General features: G+C 46.8%; 1 protein-coding gene across 32 annotated transcripts in view; it reads right to left on the minus strand.

The window, feature by feature from the left end:
- Positions 1-604: 604 nt before the first annotated feature.
- Ablim1 (actin-binding LIM protein 1) overlaps positions 605-21,512 on the minus strand; it is a 288,302-nt gene continuing 267,394 nt past the window's right edge. For 4 of the 32 annotated variants that reach the window (XM_063288169.1, XM_063288149.1, XM_063288164.1 and 1 more), the window contains 7 exons: positions 18,880-18,984; positions 17,231-17,278; positions 14,763-14,909; positions 12,716-12,807; positions 11,567-11,672; positions 10,766-10,830; positions 8,199-9,632 (listed from right to left, as the gene is read on the minus strand). In XM_063288169.1, coding sequence (XP_063144239.1) covers positions 9,441-9,632; positions 10,766-10,830; positions 11,567-11,672; positions 12,716-12,807; positions 14,763-14,909; positions 17,231-17,278; positions 18,880-18,984 — 755 coding nt within the window. In that variant the 3' untranslated portion in view covers positions 8,199-9,440. Of the gene's footprint in view, positions 5,221-7,078; positions 7,160-8,190; positions 9,633-10,765; positions 10,831-11,566; positions 11,673-12,715; positions 12,808-14,762; positions 14,910-15,232; positions 16,164-17,230; positions 17,279-18,879; positions 18,985-21,512 lie in introns of those variants that run through there. The other 28 variants (XM_063288159.1, XM_063288172.1, XM_063288189.1 and 25 more) reach the window with 21 other exon arrangements.

Raw genomic sequence — 21,512 nt, forward strand, 5'->3', positions numbered from 1 at the left:
GGGTCTTGAACTCAAGGATTTTTCACATGCACACAGCCACTGAGTATTCTCAGTTGATAATTCGTCACCTGTCAAGTTGGTCATAATGGCCTGAATTGCTGGACAAACTACTGGGAAATACCTGTTACTTAATACATGTCCTGTCACTGATGAATATAAAGGAAAAAATGTAAGGTGGAATGGAGAGTCAGCTCAGTGGTTAAGAGCATGTACTGCTTTTGCAGAGGGCCTGAGGTCAGTTCCTGGAACCCGCTTCGGGCGGCTTATGACTGCCTAGAACTCTCCATCCAGGGGATATAGCACGGAGTACAACGGCGCAGGCTTGCGCATGCGCACAACACACACTTTAAATAGTTGGGTATTAAAAGAAAACAATCTGCTGCCCCTCTGGTTTCACTCGTGTTCTGATTCCTAGGAGCTTGGCTCATGCTTTTAAAAATAGGATGAACAGGGGTTGGGGATTTAGCTCAGTGGTAGAGCGCTTGCCTAGGAAGCGCAAGGCCCTGGGTTCGGTCCCCAGCTCCGGAAAAAAAAAAAAAAAAAAAGGATGAACCTTCAAGAAGACCAAAGAGACCAAGAAACAAATCAGCGCTGGAGGCGCTTGGGGAAGAAGCACGTAACTTTATTTCCTGAGTTGAGTACAGTGTGGTACTCTGCCCGCAACGCAGCAGCGTGGCTCAACGGCCAGGGTGCCTGCGGGGCCTCGGCCTCCTCTGCACCCCAACACCAGGTGCTCAGCACTGATACACATCACCTCATTTCCACAGGGAACGCGACACAGCTTCTCGAATGACTTCCCAACATTTGTTTTTGTGAAGCCCTAAGGGGGCCGGGGGTGGGCAACCAAGGCGAGTGGGCCACCCTTTCATCAGGGACAGAAATCCCACTAACCATTGTTAAAGGGGATTCCATGCAGGGTCTTTGGCATCTCGTGGAACCCCCACACATTTACCACCAGACATACCTGTATAGATGCATATATACATCAATACAATTGATGTGTTGAACACATCAATTCCGTGGACACTTGCCTCCTCTTCCATAAGGTAGAATACTTGTGTGTATGATCATAACCTTGTTGAATGTGGTATCTTTGGGCTCCCCTCTTCCCATCTTTCACCCCGGGAAGTGAATCACAGGACTGTCACTCTTGGGAGAGAGACTCAGAAAAGAATTTTATTTAGTGATAATTGCCATTCAATTACATTAAGCTTCTGGGAGCACACGTGGGCTCTGCTGAACTTCATTGTGCACACACTGTCTGCTTAGAAAGCTTCCGTTTGAAACAGGCGCTTGTCCCCTTCTTTGTGAGTTTGCTGCGATAATAATCTTGCACTAGCAAGAGCGATCTGCTCTCCCCGTGCCGCTGTCTCCCTCCGCTCACGGGTAGAAAATGCAAACAGTAATCTTGTGGATGCTGAAGACTTGCTTGTTCTCCTGTTCCAGTGGACATGGGTGTTCCTTCCCTGTACAACGCCACCGGAAGACACATCACTGCAAATCCAAAGCCCTGACCATCTTTATCTGCATAGGAAGTTCTTCCAAGGGTGGGGGGAGGGGCACAAAACAGTGAACTTGAAGCATACAGAGCCCTGGTTTGTCTAACGAAGGAGAAAAAAAAAAACTGCAATTCAAAATTGAGGCGGGCACAGAAAGTACAGAGTGAACAGTTACTAGAAATCTCTTCAGAGCCAGAGTTCATGGAGTGCACAGCCTGGAGCCATGCCTGCTCCTGCAACACGCCCTGGAACACCACTCCAAGTTTGCTTGAGATTTATTTCTTTTTTTAGCAAAGACTCAAGGGAGGTTAATTTGAATTATTTTAAACTTGCAAAAGCAGATATATTTGACAGCATTATTGGCGAAGCATTCTTTAAGAAAAAGATGTTTGCTTCAAAGTAAAGTAGTCTGTTTTAGAAACATCTCCAGCTGAACCTTTCCACACTGGAGGTGACTGACAGTAGACAGAGATCGAAACGACAGGGGTGGGGCTGTGCCTCAGGAAAGAAGAGGAGAGGAGGCGGCTCTGGTTGGAGGCAACAGAATCAGGACTTGGGGAGAACAGAGAACAGGACAGATAGAAAACTATCTCTCCCCCCCTTGATTTTGCACCTTAGTACCCATTAGCTCCAGTTTTTCTCTTAGAGGTTTAGAGAACAGGCAGTTCATATTTAGTTGTTGAAGGAGTCATAGAAAAAATATTTCATAACAAACTCCACACTAATATGAAAATGCAGAGCTAGCTGTTTTCAAAGGCTTTTCATATCTCTAATAGGTTGCACAGGAAGACGACACAAGAGCCTGGACTCTCTTGGAGAAGTTTTGAAGAAGACACGGAGACTCCCAGGTGGCCACAAGAAATCTTTTAGGCCATGCAATCTGTATCAAGTCACAAGTAAGTCAAATGCTAGAAAATATAGCCCTTAATGTACGCACCAAGTCCGCCCTGCATAGGATCCTCCCCCAAGTGAACGAGCTGTTTTGATTTTTAGCAACTGAAATTTTCCTGTGTCCAGCAGGATGGAGTCAAGTCTGCACTCCCATGCTGTGGTCAACCACACGGAGTCTTTAATATCACTGATATTGCGTCTGGCAGTTAGAACTACATCATCCTCACAGCCTCTGGCCGGCATCTTCTGTAGGAGCTACACTCCCGACATGAACACTTCCCAGCTCTCCTCCCCCAGAGCAGCCAGGGTTCTTACTGGTGTAGTCTAGAGATACACTGTTGCTCGATACAGTTTAAATGGGCTACTGTGCTGATGTGGAATGCAACTTTTTTTCCAATTTAGATGAAGAACTGAGTTCAAACAGTCAAGGAGGCAGGGTTTCGTTATTGGAAGAATTTAAGAGTTCGATTTTTCAATTATTGCAATCCTAGGCAGGCCCTTTAATTTAAGGCTCTCTGTAAGTTAAAGAGGAAGACGGTCTCCCTCTCCTCCCCTGTAGCTGAACTCTCCTAGGTCAGGACAGAGCCACAATAACTTTATGGAATGCAGGTGCAGAACCTTAGCAACCCTGTTTCCTGAATACTTTGGTTTTTTTCTCGTCTGCATTATTGTAAGAAATAGCATTAACCAGTAAAAAGCATGGAGGGTTGTGTTATCCCCATACTGGATAAATTCTCCCACAAAGCCACCATGTCTGCTGACTGTGAACACTGTGAATGTGCCCTACTCCCCGTCCTGTATGCTGTCAGGGTAACGTGAGAACAACATGATACAGACCTCGTGCTGAGGCAGCCAGTAATGAGCAGGGCAGTTAGAGAAAAAACTGTGAGAACTCAGGAAGAAGCCAGAGACATGCAGAGAACCCGCCTGTGCAATCTGTCTCCCCAGGAGGCACGGGACCCACCTACCCAGGCCAGTGATCCAGCCCTCTTGCCAAGTGTACTAACAGATCCACATACACTCGTGAGACTGGTTATCATACCTAACTCTCTTACAGGAATGCAGCAGGAGAACCCGTAGAAGCGGGTCACAAGCCACACACAGGCTTGCATCATGGGCTGGGAATCTGTGCTGCTCAATCTTTCAAGCAGGTGTCAGCAGACAGACAGCCGCTTTGATCCTTCGGAAGGAACTTCTGCGTTTTGTGCTAAGTGGTGATTGCGGGTGAATTCAAATGCTTTCCCTGCGTGGCTTTAACTCAGAGCTTAAATTCCCAAGAGGAGCACCACAGCAGGACGATCAGTGAGATCTAACTTCTTCCCCGTGGCTCTGGATACCCTAATCCAACTCACACCAATCCTTACGATGTGGCCTTGTTCACACACCGTAATGAAAGAAGTGCATTCCAATTCACACTGGGAGTCACAGAGCATGGAAGGGCTCTGCTGGGACGTTCTGAGCCCTAAACTAGGCCAGCGTTCCTTCCATGGTCCTCTGAAGCCAGCACGAGTCCCTACAGCTCACAGAACAGGCTGGCCTCTAAGCAAGAGCCTCTGGATCACACGCTCTCCTGCAGGTGACCTTCAGAGCCACAGCACAGCACGGTCAACATCCAAGCAGAGACTGAAAGCACATACAGACTCACAGATCGGCCCTGGGTGGGTTACGCACAGATGTGAACACACGTGCTCGTTAATCAAGCTGAGCGAAAGCAAGCTACGTCAGAAAAACATGTCTTCCCTTCGTCTACACCCTTAAAACACAGAACCAGCATAGGCTTGACCTGACCAATCGGATGACAGACAGACAGACAGACAGACACTGAGGAGGAGACCTTGTGATGAGGCAGGGCACAGAGTTTTCTTCTCTAAGAGATACATGATTCATGGGCAAAAATCACCTATCAGCAGCCGGACCAATCTGGAGACTCTTTTTGCCTTTCCTTTCTTTGGAAAGGTGGACATGCCAGTTCCTGTCAGTTTATAGGGAGAAAGGGCTGAGCATAGCCTCAGAAGCAGAAAAAGCTTTCAGGGAGGGAGGGAGGGTTCCTTCATTCCTTTTTCCTTTTCCTTTGTCTTATATTTTCTTCCCCCTAGCAGTTGGCCAGCCAGGTCTCAGCACACAGCAAGAGAACAAAGCTTATTTAAATCATTTTTGCTGGTACTCAGCCACGTGCTTAGAACTACCCGTTCCGTGACGGAGTTCCATGTCCCTCAGAGCCCAGGCAGAGCCGAGGGAGGCTGCCGAGGACAGGCAAAGTTGCGGCTACCAGATCGATGCAGGCCCCTGGATTCCTCTCAGCCACAGTGCTACAGAATAAATAGATTCATACTTCAGGATTTCCAGCATCCCTCCCGTGTGGCTTCCTAAGGGCACTTGCTGACTCTTACCAACACAGGCAGCACTAAGTTAGACATTGGTTAAAGGGGGAAGTAAAAAGGAGAAAGAAGCCCCACAGAGTCACGGGAAAAGGTCGTGTGTGGACATTACTGCTGAATTTGGGAACATAGAAATTCCACCCCGTCACTGCTTGGCAAGGGTTACTGTTGCTTGGCCCAGGATGTGGCTCACGGTGCTAGGATCAGACTTGCCCTCGGCGTTGCTGCTGGGAGATGGTGGTGAATGAATTCTCTGATCAATTCTGGGCCTTAGTACAATGTTCTAGGCACCACCGCCACTGAGAGTCCTTTTCCTGATTGTCGCTTACTTGAGGGACTTAGAAGAGTTTAGCCTTTTTCTTCATGTCGTTGCGTCTCCAAAGAGGTAACTTGTCAAATTCCTGTATGGACATCCCAAAGATTTCCCAAAATACTTCTGGGGCTAAGTGGCGCTGGGAAGAGAGAAGCAAGAAGTTGTTAGTCCTAGCGGCCATGCCAATTAACATCAGATGCCTTTCCTAGTTTATGAATACAGCCAGCCTTCCACAGTCCTGCCTTCTGCATCCCCGATCCAAGCCATTTTAGATCAGACGTATCCTTCCCAAACTGTGTCTGACTTAAGCACATACAGACTGCCTCCCTTGTCATTCTTCCCCAAACAGCACAGTTCTGTAGTTGTGGACATATCGTTTAGGTTGCACTAGGCATTATATGTCATCCAGAGGTGGTTTAAAGCAGGCAGGAGGATGTGCAGAGACAATGTATAAAGAATGTATCACTTCTTGCACCTGCAGACTTTGTGGTCTGTTGGGGGGAGGTGTCCTGAAATCCATTCCCTCTGAAGAAACTGAGAGACACATCATTCTGAAGAGCCAGTCAGACTGTGGAGAGAGGCAGCTCTCTCTGGTGCTTGTCTCCTGGGCACAGCCAGGCACTGTCCTCCACCAGAGGAAACACCTGGCAGACTGCTGCCAACATGGTTATACTGCAGAGCTGGGCTAGCAGTTAGGCACAGGGACATAACTTGTGGTACTGGATGTGACAGCATCAATTCAGGTCCTTGGGATGTTGAAATGACTTGGGGGATGGGAAGGGAGTGGTGAGATGGACCCTAGCAATGATCAAAGAGAAAGGGACTTCCAGGGTGGTCTCTGGGAGAGGCCGAGAGCTTCCTCCTGGCCCAGTGGAAGGAGAAACGAATGCTTATCTCCTACTGGACATTCCTCCCATCAAGCCCATTTTAAGCTAGGATAGCCTAGTTGAGCTAACCCAACCTCTCCCGCAAAAGCCTTAAGTTGTATCAGGGAAGGGACTTGACTCTTCCTGAGATGGGCAGTCAGAAGTTTCCTAACTAAAAATGATTCAGATGGGAAGGCACAAAGATGGGTCTCCCCTGACTAAGGAAGCCCTGTGTGCCTGTACCCAGATAACCCTTGAAAACAAGGAAGGCAGAAACAGCCAGAGAAGAAACATGACCTAGAATACTGCTCCCTCTCATCTCAGTGGATTCAGCCTATACCCGTGGCAGACATGGGTCTGGGAATATCTTAGGAGTGAAGAAGATGCCCATACTTCATTCCAACCCTAATAACACCAGCATCCGGCTGCCAAAAATGTGATGAACCACACTGTGTCTCTAGGGTCACTATAAATCTTACTGGGTACTTTTGTACACTGACCTTACTTGTAGGCTTAGATGTAAGCGGACTCACATAGAAGGGCATGTGCCTTACTGCTGGCCTCTCTGAAGCCAGGGACCGCCTGCCTTGATGCTGACTAGGTGTGGAAGCATCCTTCTGTTCTCTCTCCAATGTATACACTTTGAGAATGGGCCCTGTCCTTCCTCTTCCTACACCTTCTGATGTCTAAGGAAATGCCAAGCACTAAAGGAGCAATGCCTCGATGCTGTCATCTCCATTTCTTTGTTTTAGTTCCTCAGAGAGCCTCAAGTTTTTAGTTTTTCATTCCGCCTACAGGACTTGAAAAGAAAATTACTACTTTAGGGACTGGAGACATGACTCCACAGTTAGGAGCACTTGACGCTCTTCAAGAGGACCCGTGTTCAATTCCTAGAGCCCATATGGCAGCTCACAGCTGTCTGTAACACCAGTTCTAGGTGGTCCAACCTCATACAGATATACATATGCAGGCAAAATGCCAGTGCATATAAAATAAAAATGAATAATTTTAAAAATCCCACGTCTTTAGGTTTCCTCTGGAAAAAAATACATTTATAATTCTTTAGAGGCATGCTGGGGTATGTGCATACTTGTGTAAGTGTGTGTGAGCGTGTGGGTATGCCTTGCTTACCTCCAGCCGGGTTCTATCCACATCTCTCAGGATTTTGTTGCGCCCTCTGTTGGTCACCATGAGCATTTCATATGGAAATATCTGAGGAAGACAGACAAATATTAGGAACGAGACATAAGGTCAAAGTTAGTGGAGATCTGAAGTGGCAGGCGCAGCCATCGCCTCTTACAAGACGCTGTTAGGTCACAGGACACCTCTGTACAGGGCTCATCACTTTCGGCTATGACAGATTTGTGAATTCCAGTGTTCTGGAAGCTGACATACTTCAATAAGCCCCAAGTAGAGGTGCCGAGGAGATCAGGCCTTTTCTTTTGTTTTGTTTAAGACAGGGTCTTACTATGTAGATCAAACTGGTCTCAGATTCAGATCGTTCAGCCTGCCCCTACCTCCTGAGCTCTCAGATTAAAGGCATGCTATACCACAGCTGGGAAATAGATGCCTCTTGAGACCCAGAATGTCTGGAGCCAGGACTAGCCAAGTCAGTTTGCCCGAGACTAATCAGAGGTGATACGTAAGACATTCGTCGCTAACACTGAGAACGCTCTGGCAAAGTAGGATACATACTGGGTGCACAATCTGCAGCAGGCTTCTGCTGTTCCACTCAGCATTGGTCAGGCCTTGAAATGCATGTGGCAGGGGTCAAGGTCACACCTAGGTCATGGGGTAGAGGATACTGGCACCTCACTGTGAGCAGAGTACTTCGGGCAGTGAGGGTTTAAGTCTGCTGACAACATGGCACAAGCCAGAATGGCAGGATGCATTAAGACAAGCTAGCCCGGAGGTACCAGCCTGGAACCGGGTGGCTCTTAGGCTCTGAAGATAGCAAATGTTTGCAATTGTGTACACATGTAACTGTGTTTGCATGCAATTGTGTGCACATGTTTGTATGCACATGCAATTGTGTGCCTAAGCAATTGTGTGCACATACGATTGTGTGCACATGTGATTGTGTGCACATGCGATTGTGTGCCTAAGTGATTGTGTGCACATGCCATTGTGTGCCTAAGCAATTGTGTGCCTAAGTGATTGTTTGCACATGTGATTGTGTGCACAAGTGGTTGTGTGCACATGTGACTGTGCACAAAGGGAGAGGAACAGTCAGTCACACTTGCCTTTGGTTCCAACATGTTGGGCATGGACACCCCTCGATCCATTCTCATCGCAGGCATGTGGCCATCTGGGAGGGTCTGCAACAGAAAAGCTCAGAGGTGAGCATGAACTCTCGGTGGAACTGCAGGGAGGGCTCTGAGTGCTCCCTGACTTTCCTGTTGGGTCTCAGTTCCTACCCTCCACATCTTCACTGACCATGAATCTCTCACAGTGAGATCCTTACTGAAAAGAGCGATAGCACAGGATCCAGTTGGAGAAACATCAAGGATTCGTAACTGTGGGCTGGTTCCTGATTTAGGTTGCACAGGTGGAGGGGCACAGCACATGAAAACCATCAGGTCTATTGTTTTGCTTCTGTGCCTGTCTGTCTCTCTGTAGCCCCAGCTGGCCTTAAATTCTGGAGCCTTCAGCCTCACAAGTACTGGATTACAGGATACACCACCACGCTCTCTCATGTTTTTCATCCTTATTTAGTTCAGACTTATCCTCCCTGGGACAGGCAAGAAAAGGTAGCAAGCATCTAAGCACTGAGAGACAGCAACTAAAAACCTGTGCCCGGTCTGTCGTGCCTGCCCACTTCTACCATGGACAGGATTCACAATAGTCAGAGTGAGAGGGTCTTCTCACGCCTGGCCCAGATCACGCCTTGCCCGAAAGGTTACAGCGACACCTTGACCTGGCTACCAGACATGCCTGCTCCTCCCAGCCATGCCTGCTCCTCCCAGCCATGCATGCAGTAAAAGTAATCAACCACCATATTCATCCTCCCAACAGACACCGCTCCCCAGAAGCAGCAGCTTGGACCAGAAAACAAATGTTCTGTTGCGGCCAACTCAAGGGACACAGAGCTGTCCATACCTGGTAGTCTGAAAAAGGAAAAAAAGAAAAAATCATTAGGGAAAGACCAAGAGAAAACCAGAGAGTCACCTACAGTAATGCTGTGTTCTACTATAACTTTCTAAACATCCCAAAATGAACCGTGTTCTTGTCTCAGTCCTAAACAGTTCGTGTACTGAACCACTGGTTCCCCCCAAGCCAGGAAACGCCTGCTTCAACTCCAGGCATCAGTTCAAACACGTGCTCTCTCTCCTCACCACATGCCCTGTGAGGGCACTGACCGTACCTCAGTGCTAAGCTTCCTTTGGGAGAGTGCTTATCATGTAGAAAGACCATGAAGGGATGCTTAGATACTGGTTTCCCATGCCTGTATTTATCTAGAGACTCTGTGATGTTTTTCGTGCTTGCTATTAACTCAGAAGAGAGCTGTGGCTCTACCTTGGGACACACAGAGTTCATACGCAGCAGTGGGCTGGTTCAGCCTCTCCCGAGCCTGGGTCACAAGAAGTGACACTGTATCGGTCAGCCTCCTGATTGAAGCCTTACCTCGAACTCCGCCACTGACGTCTCCATAGCTGTTGTACTGGGCAAAGTCTGTGGAAACTGGCTGCAACGAGGAGAGTTTCATCATTGGAAAAATCGCAGTGGTGGTCATTTTTATAAGAGTTGGGATTTGCGGGGAGGGAGGAGAACAGAGTCCTAAGAATCCTTCCTGGGCTAAAATTCCCACACTGTTATTTATCTTACTTATTCTTCGAACTGAAGCCCCAGTGCCATGCAGGCATCTGTGGCACTGTCTGGCAGGCTTTTACAGAGCAAGTTTCCGTGGTTCAGAGATAAAAATGCATTTCTAAAGGCAGGACATGGTGATGCACACCTTTGGAACTAGCTCATCTCCAGGAGCTCCAGACCGCCATGGTCTACACAGTAAGTTCCAGAACAGCCCCCAGGACTAGAACACCCCCCCCACCTCATTACCACCAAATGCATTTCTAGACATTTGTAGTTATTAATTGCAATTATTCTAACTTGGTGGGGGAGGGTGGTTGTCACCAACTCTCTTTACGGAGATAATGAATCAAGCGATTGCTTTGTGCTTTATTGGGTAAAACTGCCTGCTATTTCTCATTTTAGTCTGTAAGACATACAGGGGTCTTTCACTCAAAGTCAGTTTCTTCTCCTTGAAAAAGAAGTATTTTGGGGCTGGAAAGATGGCTCAGCGGTCAAGAGTGTTCTTCCAGAGGTGCTGAGTTCAATTCCAGCAACCACATGGTGGCTCACAACCATCTGTAATGGAGTCTGATGCCCTCTTCTGGTGTGTCTGAAGACAGCGACAGTGCACTCATATACACATAAATCTTTTTGTAAAAAAGAAGTATTTTATTTTGCTTATAACTCAAAGTGATTTACCAAGTAGCCAGGCAGGTGGCAGTTCGCCTTGTATTCGAACACCGAGGTCAAGAAATTATTCAGGGGTTGGCAGGATGTTTAGTGCATAAAGGTGTCTGCCCAAGCCGGATGAGTCTGAGTTTAATTTACAGGATTTATGTGGTAGAGGGAGAATGGGCTCCTGCAAGATGCCTTCTGATCTCTATATACACACACACAATGGCATGCAAACAGAATAAATAAAAGTGTGACAAAAATAAAGATACATTAAAAAAGATTGTTCTGATGATGAGTCAGTACAGAAATGAGGGAGCGGTACACATGGACACCATGGATGGAAGGAAGTCTTACCCGGTGAAGGCCACTCTTTCCATAACCAGGGAGAGATGAAGTTTTAGATGACGGAGCGTGTGAAGCTGAATGAGGAAAACGAGGGAAAGTTATTTCTTAATGCTTCAGCGAGACTGCCAGTGATCTTACACAACTGAAGGACAGGAAAAAAGAATTCTAGCGACATTGGGTCCCAGTGTTCACAGCACACTGCCTTCTTGGGGAGAGAGGGGGGAGGGTGTGATCATCTCTAGGAGAGGCTGGAGGAGGAAGGACATACGGTCCAGTTGGAGCTGAAGGGAACGGTACCCCTGTGATTCCCCACCACAGCTATAAGCTGGGTGTGCCTCCTCCTTTTGAGTCCTCAGTCCCAAGAACACCATAATTTTGATATTATAGGAGACAAAAAAAAAAAAAAGGAGCTAAGAAAAGATGCAGAGCAGGGATTTGCACCTAGGAATATGTGGGTGCTGCACTCCAGCCTAGAAGCCAGGGAATATGATAAACCACGATGGTACATCAGAGCTGGGCTCCCGGAAAGCCAGGGCTACAGAATCGCATCTGTCTGAAAGGAGGGTTAGCTATGGAGGGAGCAGACCAACTCTGTATCTCTGGACAGGACAATCCTTTTTTAAAAAATTGTTTATTGACCCGTGTAATTGTAGCATTGTGAACTCACACTCAGAAGGGACTCAAGGGGTTAGAGGCCCTCACAAGCTGGTCCTGTTTCCTAGCTAACAATCCAGCCTTCGCAGGCAAGTGGCTTGGCTCACCCTTAAACCACAGAAGTGGGGGGAAGGGGCGGGTGTTGGTGCCGCTAACCTGAGTGGAGGGGAGAGTCGTATCGACTGGCCAGCAGGGATGCTCGTTCACGGTTCTCCTTCTCCATCTCTTCCTTCAGTATCAGCTGCCCCAGGCCTGAGTTGAGCTATTCACAGGAAGGAAAAGGAAAAGAAACAAGGGTCAGTCATAAACCATTATTTTTCCTGCTCCGAGCCTGTAGTTCCTTAAGAGTAGGGCAGGGATGACCAATGGACTCTGAAGCCCTGTTAGCTTTTCCAGTGCCAGGCTTAATGTTATAAAGGTCACCTTTCTTTGCCAGAACTCAGCATGTGTGAATTTGATGGCTTTTGTTTCTGTGTTTGTATTTTTATTGTTTTCTTAATAGGAGGGAGAGATTGTTGTAGATTGGGCATCCTTAAACAAGACATTTCATTATTTGCCATAAAAAAAAAAAACATAAAAAAGGAATATATGCTCAATGTTTTAGAAAATCCAGAAGGAAGGAGACTGTGACCCTACGAGTCCCCAACCCACTACATTCTGATTTATACCCATTCCTTGCTGTCCTATACACATTTTACACAAAACCAGACTTACTCCCTGCATCCTTCCCCCTGTGCACGTAACACCATGTGTGTTCCTTATACCTTTGGAGGGAACAGCATTGAAGGGACCCATTAGCCTCCTTTTGGTCAGAGTTTGGAACTGGATGGCCTTCTGGGGCAAGAAGCAAGAATACAGAACGGGAGTGGGGATGAGGAAAGTGGGGAGCTCTTGGTGGCAGACCAACTGATACCCTTTTTCCCATTCCAGATATAAATCCTATCCAAGTCCTGAGGAGATTTAGACCAATGTCATCCCAAGGAAATCCCTCAAGCAAGACCTGCATGGCCCTGAGTGCACACCACCCTGGCCTGCAGGATCCTACCCACCCCTCCCCCGCCTCCTTTCAACCCAACAGGTCCACCTGCACACCTACCCCACAGTCGTGGGCTCCCAGCATCCTGTGACCCTCAAAATCTCCAGCCTCACCCCTACCACCTCGAATCACAGTTTGCCTGCCATGTCTCTCCTACTGGACTGGAAGCCCTAGAGGTCTGGGACCACCACCTTCTTGGTAGTAATGTAAAACAAGCAAACACCAGGAGCCAAAAGGAAGTAGAATTGAGGGCAGCCTCAAGCACAAACCTTCATCAGCTGTTCTTCTTGAAGCTGCCGGCGTCTCAGAAGCTCCTCCTCATCTTCCTCTCTGCCACTAGATCTGCGTCTCGGGTCAGTTCCTAATTCCACAGTAAAGACAACTTCTCACATCAGCTCCATGACACAGGAACCTTAGCCACGGTCTCCCTGGTTGTCGTCAGACTGGTAAGGTGTACGAGGGGGGCTTTCACATGGGGGAGAGGACAATTCCGCAGGGAAAATGTCCACAGCCAACTCAGCACCGCAGCTGCTTCTCAGAGCTCCTCTAATGGGCTAGTTCGGTGTGTATGTAGCTAAGAGGGGATTTGGGCTTTTCAACAGCTGTCGGTCACTTTGACCTGGGCTTGCTGTGGCAACTGAGTCTCAAGCATCAGCTTTAACCACCGGCCAGAGCTCTTTATAGTGAGAGGGACCTCCAGCTATTACCACCCGATGGCCAGAGCGAGGGCCTGCTTTTTAATTAGCAAGGAATCCAAGCCCAACTATATATCTACAACTTGCTCGGACAGTTGCTCTCTTGTGGCAAGTTTTTCAAACGTGCAGTCCCCTCTTTCCCTGGTTTTAGGCTTTTAAAAATAAGCTGCCACTTTTTCTTCTACCCTTAGCAAATCCACTAAAAAGCACGTTTTGTGCGTGTCTTTTAAAGTCGGGGTCCACAGTTTCTCTTTCCTCACAGTAGTAAAAAATCAGTCGCAAAGGAATTTTGCTACTGTTAGGTAAACACAAAGAGGATTAACACAGCTGGAAGTGACTTTGGAACAATGTAGCAGACAAGGCATCCGTTCCAGGCTCCCAGAAGGAGTTTGTCCCAGCTACTAGAAGGCTGGAACAAGCGTTGCTTTCCCTAAATCACTTAGGTAAACCTGGCTGAGAGTACAGGGACGATTTCTAATCTGACAAAAACAAACATTTACCAAGTGTTGTACTTTTGGCTGTTTTGATGAAAGGAGCAAACACTTCCCTCACTTTAGGATTCTAAGCAACTTCAGGCTATTTGGTGATGATGGCAATGCCAACAATGACTTTCAATCTCTCTAAACTTAGGTCCCTACTAAGCCATGTAGCTGAGGTAGAAACTCTGGCAGGGCTCCCAGAAGCTTTCTGAGGGACAGAGATTGACAGATGTTTCATTTTTAGAAAAGCCAATGTGGATTTTCTCCTTAGTTCATACTAATAAAAATATAGCTACTAAAATTTGCAAGAATTATATACATCTCATCAACCAAATTATAGAATATCAGTGAATAATGAGACACGCTTTCTCCTCAACTATTTCTATAAACGTTAATGGCTTTTAAGTGAACTTCTATTGCCTATGAAAGCTATTCTAAGAAAAAGTTAGTCTGATGAGGAAGGTTAAGGTTTTGTGGAGCACTGAAGGCCCTTTGGCCGGTCAGCAGAAGTGAGGTTAGTGGAAACTTTGTGAGGCTGATCTGATTTCCACTCTAATCCATTTCTAGAGGCCCGAGTGATTTCACCACTGACAAAATGGTAAAGACACAGACACAATTGGAAAGAAAAGTGAAACATGGCATTTCCAATGTGACATTGGAGTGCAGGATCATGGGATGATAGATGTAAACTCATGCACAAGTTAAACTCCAGAATTCCTAGTCCAGCCCTTCTTAGCAGACAAGCCAGCCTTGCCTGCTTGTTAATAGTGAGGGAAAAGCAGCCCAGACACGACCTGAAACGAACTTAACTGGTGAAGTGGATTCCCCATAACTTCACCCACTCTGTTCTCCAGAATATTGCCCGGGCCAGCAGCCTCTGATTAGCAGGCAATGGAGTCAGTCCTTCCAAGCCACCAGTTATAGGCCAGCTCTGGATACCTGTGTGTATGTAGCCAGGCCACAGGAGACAGAGTTCTGTAACTTTTGAGCATTTTGGGCACACGCTGATGTCACAGTCATTCTTCTCATCAGTCTACCCATTGGTTTATATACCTTTCTTAAATGTCTCTGGGACACTTCTTTGTGTTTTTAAGTAATTCCTAGGCATCTGTCTGTTTGACTTAGCTTCGTCGGTTGCATACCTATGGCGGCAAGTGAGGGGGGACCCGGCCAGTGGTCCGTCTCAATCTTTGGTATCTCGTTGGGATCTGGCGCCTGGGCTGCTGGGAACTTGGAAAACTTGATGATATCTTCTGAAGCCTTGTTCTGGGCTGCCAAGGCAGCTGCATCTAGGTGGGAATCAGGGTTGCTTAGCAATGGGTCTGTAAGACAGTGGTGGTACCACCCCACCAACATGATTCTCCGTTCTTTATTGAATGTTCCAGAGGTAGAACTCTGAACATCTCTGCCACCACAGAATTGGATACTCCTGATCAATCGGTCTCTGATTTTTTTAAGTACTCTTGGAGTTGGAGAGTTTGACCATTAGAAGTCTGAGTTCTAAATTTGACAGTAGGTGCCAGCCTTTGATATTTAGAGAGGGTCTGGCTCTCTCCTGGGGGGGCGGAAGCCACAAATACACTAATCTAGTTCATCTTAATTCTTTATATGCTTTATACGGGTTTTTGAATCCTAGGAGAAATGGACTTCTGGCTTTGCAGGAACTCTGGTGGTTTATGATGGTCATCCAGACTTACTGCTCTGTGCTGGGGTCTGTTCAAACGAGTGAAGACAAGAGTGGCCCAGGCAAGTGATCACAGGGTTGACAGTGCCCATAGTTAGGGGGAAGACTCGCCGGCTTGGAGCTCCCAAGCCAATCACAAATTGGAGCCAAACAAACAAACCAGGTTAAATGGCCAGTCCCCGGTTCCAGCTGACTTGGCAAACTGGCCTGGCATTGCAATACATATTTATAAAGTTGAAGTTAATTACTGTTCTCTGGGACTCACATAGTTTTAAATCTGGAAATAATGTTTTGGCTCTTTTCTAGTAAACTTCCAGCCTTCAACCGCTGGTGTGACTTGAGCAAGGTTACTCGATAATAAGGGGTCAAGTCTTGGCTGGGTAGGAAGCAGTGTGCCTCAGAACACTAACTGAGTGGGAACAGTATCTTAGTGCAGGGAACACCGTCTTCCCTGGAGAACACAGTGTTAGCACAAGGCTGGACCTCTATGTAAAAATGAAGTAAAGTGACTTTCCCCCCCCCCTCGTAAATGTTTAAGAATCGAGTATCAGTTTGGGATATAACATCTATTTTCTAGCATGGAGCAGGTTTTGCGGGACACACCCTGGAAGGCGCTGCTTTAGCAGTACTGTTGACTAATTATTCACAACAGTTTGAAAACCAGGACTCAGGCCAAAGGAACAAAGCCATTCCTCTCACGGGAAGCCTAACACTATCTAACCTCTGGGACCTAGGCACCAGAGATTTTAATATTACAGACATCTCTAAACTGCTAAATCTAACTGGGTATTATCACTGTTAAAGGAAAACAAAACAAAACAAACAAACAAACAAACAAAAAGCATGACTTCAAGTAGTACTTACGCAGTAGAATTGGTGAAGTCAGTAGTTAGACATTCACATGTTAATGAGTGTGTGGGAAGACATTACACCATAAACAAAAACAAAAACAAAAACCACGTTAATAAACTTAAAACGCAAGCGTGGGATGTAACACCTTAAATAAAAAAAAGAAAAGGAAAACCAACAGTACACACTTCTCCTGCTTCCTAGAATGTTGGCCTACAAGTTGTTCCCTGTGTACTTTCAGCTGATATTGGAAGCCTTACTTATTCCTGACTAGATTTTAGGGACAGCCTTCAAATTTTCAGATACCTCGCTGGAAGGCTGTCCGTCTAAGCTACAGATTTATGGCAGATAAACCCAGAGAGGCCTGACAGTAGTGGGAAAATGAGACTCATTTAAAAAAATATATACTGCGATTTCTTAGATTTTTCTTAGATTAAAAAGAAAAAACAAACCTATGTTCACAGAAAAAAAAAAATCAGTAAATCCACCCCGGTGATTCTTCACGTCTAGAACTGTGAAAGGCACGCTTATCTAAATGACGGCTCCTTGCAGATGAGAATACTAAAACATAGCGAATTTCTTCTGCCCATGAACTACACAGCCATATCTGTAGTAAGGGACAGGACCTGACTTCTCTGCTTGTTTCCTTTCTACTACAGGGCTTGTGTCTTGTAAGAATCTTTGCAGGTGGTTCATTTTTACTAGCTTTAATTGTTTGAACTATTTGCAAGCTCATCAAATTTATTTTAAAAGTTTGGCTAGATTACATAATGACTATAAAAAAAAAAAGCTATTTGTTGTCCTGTGACCACAATTCCCCTTTTCTATGGACAGGAGGATACAATCTGTCAGTATCAGAACTGGGTTAGAAGTTCCCTGATTGAGCCGAGTGCTCTCTACCAGGCAAATGGCTTTTAGGTCAATATTTGTATCCTGTCAGATTATACGGGCGTCATCTGCACTGCGCCCAGCTTCAGTCATTCTCAAAGCAGCAGCAGCAGGCAAGCCTTTCGGAGACAGCCAAGAGGAGTGCAGCCGACTCAGCCGCTTAAAAGCTAAGGAGGAGAGTGAGTTTACCATGCTGTTTGTAGATGGGTGGTTTTCGGTAAATGTTGATCCCTTGATCTGTGGAAATGAAAAGCAAAGATGTGTGATTATGGGGACCAGCTCAGAAATGGAGAAAAAAAAAAAAGCAAAAACAAAAAGCAACAACAGGCAAACTTAAGATTGAACCGAATCCAAAGACTCTCAAACAAAAACAACCCAGAGGGACAACCTTTGTATTACAAAGACTGAGTACACTGGGGGGAAAAAGACCACAGAAAGGAGCCGAATCTACACATAAATGACGTAGAAGCCTTTGTAATACATCACGGCACATGAAGGGTGCCTCTTATTCTTGAGCCACTTATTTTACATACAGACTTCACTGAACGTGGGATCGAAACAGGAAGCGATGCACGAGGTGGAGATGCTGAGATGGTGAGGAAGACATAACGAGTTTGGGGAAAAGCAATCCCCAAATTGCTACTGTCTAGAAATTGAGCTGCCAGGAGTTACCAGTGGCTCAATTTACCATTTGGCTTAATGAGAGGAGCAATGGAGAGCAATGTGAAGGGCTGAGACTAAACACAGCAACACGGGGTGATCGACGAAGTCTTAATCCAGAGGGGCCAAGTTTGTGTTAAAAAGCAAGAAAAGAAAAAAAGCAGTGCAAAAACTGCTATCTGCATGACTGCACAAATGCCATCCGATTACAACACCACTTCACTTTGACTAAAGGCGCTCAGACATTTCCAGAGTTCTCCCTGTCCTCCAAACCCCACTCCCAGTCTTAGGCACTGTACCTTGGAGGGGAGATTCTTCATATGAAAAACTTCAAATGTACCTGACAGGTTTTCAAGATTAATGGGAAAAAAATGTTTTAAAGGAAGTCCTAGTTAAGTGGTTCCAATCTCACTCTACCTTCCTGACTTGCTGAGTATAAATATTCAATCCAGATAAGCACAGCTATGAGAACCGAGTGGGTCATTTCTAAATCTTCTGGTGACCCCAGATGGCCGGTTGCTCTCACAGACTGAGCTAACCCTGAATAGGCTTTCCAGTTTCTGATGGCAAGGTGTTATTTGAGCAGCTAGCTAGCACTGTGACTACCAGGTTAAAGCTTGCAGTGCGAGCCTAAATTGCAAGATACTTTTGTATCAGTGGTGGTGACTTGCTTACTGCCTAGAAACGCTGCCCAGCTGAGACAATGTTACAAGTCTTAAGGGACTCTCGGGTGTGTGTGTGGTTCAGTCTTCGGGATGAGAATATAGCTTCATGGCTCTTAGGATACTTTGTTAATGACAGTGAACCACAATCTGACATCCTAGGAGCCACAATTATGAAAAATAAAATCTTAACCAAATCTACAACCATTCTTGTTGATCTTTACTCTCTCTGGGCCTCCAAGTCTCTTTAAGGACATTGAGGGCTCAGCAGGAGAGCACTCACCGAGGATTAATCCCCAGCCATGAAAAAAAGCATCTTTTAAATTGAAAACTGTAAGCCTTCAATTTGGTCCCACCAATGTTAACTTAGACCCTTTGGAAGGCCAGATCCTGCAATTTAGTGTTTGTCGACCGTGGTATCTCGATGAAGAAAAATGAGAAATGGAGACAGACGAGGTTACAAAGCTACATTCTACACCGCGACAGGACACCAAGACACACTGTGTCAGCTCCTACCTGGAACATGGAAATGTTTAGGGGCCTGAGCGTAAGTTGGAGTTAGAGGGCGGCTGTCGGGCCGGTAGGGGAGAGGGGAGTTCCGGCCGCTGGACGGCTCATTGCCTCCAATGAGAAGAATGGAGAAAACAGAATGAGAGAGGGAGGTAAAGGAGAGAGCCACACGCATCAAAACTCAACACAAAGAGCTGCAGGGAGGGAATGTCAGGAGGGTGAAACAACGGAAACAAACTGGTCTGTCAACTTGGCTCGTAGAGGTGGCGTCAGGTTTAGTTTCCAAAGGGGAGGTTTGAGCTTGGGGAGAACCAGGTTCAAAGCAGCCAGCAGCCCGGGAAGCACCATTCCAATGGCATGCAGTGGAGGCCATGAGCTCCGCAAACCGATCAGATGCTAAGTATGTGGGAGGAGGGAAAGCCACTGGCTACTGATTCAGGACCAGTTGTCAGGTGCTTAAATCCCAAACATGTAGGTGGATGGGATGTGCAGGCCCCCCCTCGGCTCCAGGTACAACTGCTTCCAGGCACGGGAGGGCTGACCATAAGAATATGTTTCTCTTGAGGTTAAGGCTAGATGCCTTGGTGGTCACCCAGTCCTTCCCCTCACCGTATGAAGTAGTCTCATTGCAGGCTGGGTTTCTGTTTACCCTGCTCTGAAATATACAGAGGGAGTCAGACCCCTCCCTGCCACACCCCCGGGGACTACTTAGACCTCTCTTTGCATTGCTCCCTCTGGCAAACAAATCAATCACTGGCATACTAACTGAACACCCAATCATGACCAGCACAAATCAGGGAAGGAGAGAGATTCCTACCTCTGCTTCTCCGATCTCCCTACCCTGGTACTGTTACACTCACAGAACTGATGTGCAAGCTCCGAGAGGAGACTGGGGCTCTGTCAGTTCTTCAGGAAGCTCCTTAGAGCACAGAAAAGGGCCCTGGTGAGCTGGAAGCAATGGCCTAGAAATCCAGGATATCGTGGGCTAGGCTGTGACAAGGCTCTAGCACTGAAAGCTGTGCGCAGAGGAGACACTGTCTGTGGGGCATGGAGGATTGGAGCTTGGCTGCAAAATCCTCAAGTGCAGACAGGGACACACAGGCACACCCTTCCCTCCTACTGTCTATAGGAACGCAGGAAGAGCATATGAAAAACTAGGAAATGAGCTCATCATGTCCTAAGAGAACATGGCAGAACACCGAGGACCACCAAAAGCTATGGTGTGGCACGTAACTTTTGCTATCCCACCTTTGCTCCAGGAACAAGCTATGCTACTGGCCCCCACCCTGCATCCTTTGAATCCACGGATAAAACACACACAAACACACACACACACACACACACACACACATGCGTTTATTTTCAGCTTGCCTTCTTGGCACAATGCTGGGCATTACTAAACTCCTGCAGCTAGCCTGCCCTTATACTCTTGGCTCCACACCCCTCACCTGCCCTAAACCTTAGTTGCTCAAAGTTGCATCTCATCCCAGCTAAACATCCCTACCCAAGTGCCTGCCTATAGGCGCGGCCACAGGCCACTGCTGCTCCTCCTGGGATCTCACATGGCTGCTTGGCTTTTCTCTGAGTGGCTAACACTGTTTTTTTCCCTTGCCTCTTTCTTGCCTCCAGGGACTCAGAAGTCCCACCTAGCTCTTCTAACCAGCAACTGGCTCATGGCTTCTTTACTGACAGATCACAAACCAATCGGGAAACAGGACCTTAGCATCAGAACCACCCCTACACTAAGGAATTATTAATGTGATTTGCTTTCACTGCTATTTCTACAAGTGTTTATTCAAGATGCAACTCTCTTTTCTAGGAATCCGGTTTTCAGTTTTTATAAGCCACTTTGTAGGCCATCTTTTCGTTTGCTTGGCGGTGGCCTTTGTAGTACAAATGTTTCAGATCGCTTGTTATTTTAGGCCCTGGGATGGAGTGCAGGGCTCTGTATACTCCAGTCAAGCATTCTACCCACTGAGCTAATCACTTCAAGGAAATCATAGATTGTCAGAAAATAGTCTCGGCCAACTTCTTCAAGTCGAGCCATCCCAAATCTGGCTAGCAATGCATGAAGGAAGTTGATTGCTGGGGCTTTCAGACCGGCTGAGTGTTTAAATGTCTCAGTACAGACATTTCTAGGTCACCCCAAAACAGATATGAAGTAAAATGTCACAGTCTTGGAATATGAAGAGCAATAGCTAGATCGTGTCTGACAAAATGTACACAGCAGCCAGGGAGAGAAGGGCAGGAGGGGGAAGGTCATGGCTTCTGTTTACTAAGGCTAGAGCTGAACTAGAACTGAGTCTCCTTCTTTCTCACCAATATCAGCTCATTCCCTGGCCAGGATAATTCTCCAAGAAGGCATAGAGATGTCCCATTCTCCACTTATTGTAACTTAGAGACTGGTGTCATGAGACCCGGCCACTGTCAGTTCTGAACCACACAGTTCCCCGCCCTTGATCTGCCTGTAACCCTCATGTTCGGAAGAGGGTTTTTGCGAGTTTGGTCGGATGAGCACCCAGGAACCCATCCTGATGATATTGATTAAACAATGTCATATACACTGCTGAAACTCAGCATGTGCTGGGCAGAGCTTGAAGGCTGCTAAAGGCTGGTAGCAGTTCCAATCGTGAAAGCGT

This window comes from Rattus norvegicus, chromosome 1 (assembly GCF_036323735.1).
Source record: "Rattus norvegicus strain BN/NHsdMcwi chromosome 1, GRCr8, whole genome shotgun sequence".
NCBI lineage: Eukaryota > Metazoa > Chordata > Mammalia > Rodentia > Muridae > Rattus > Rattus norvegicus.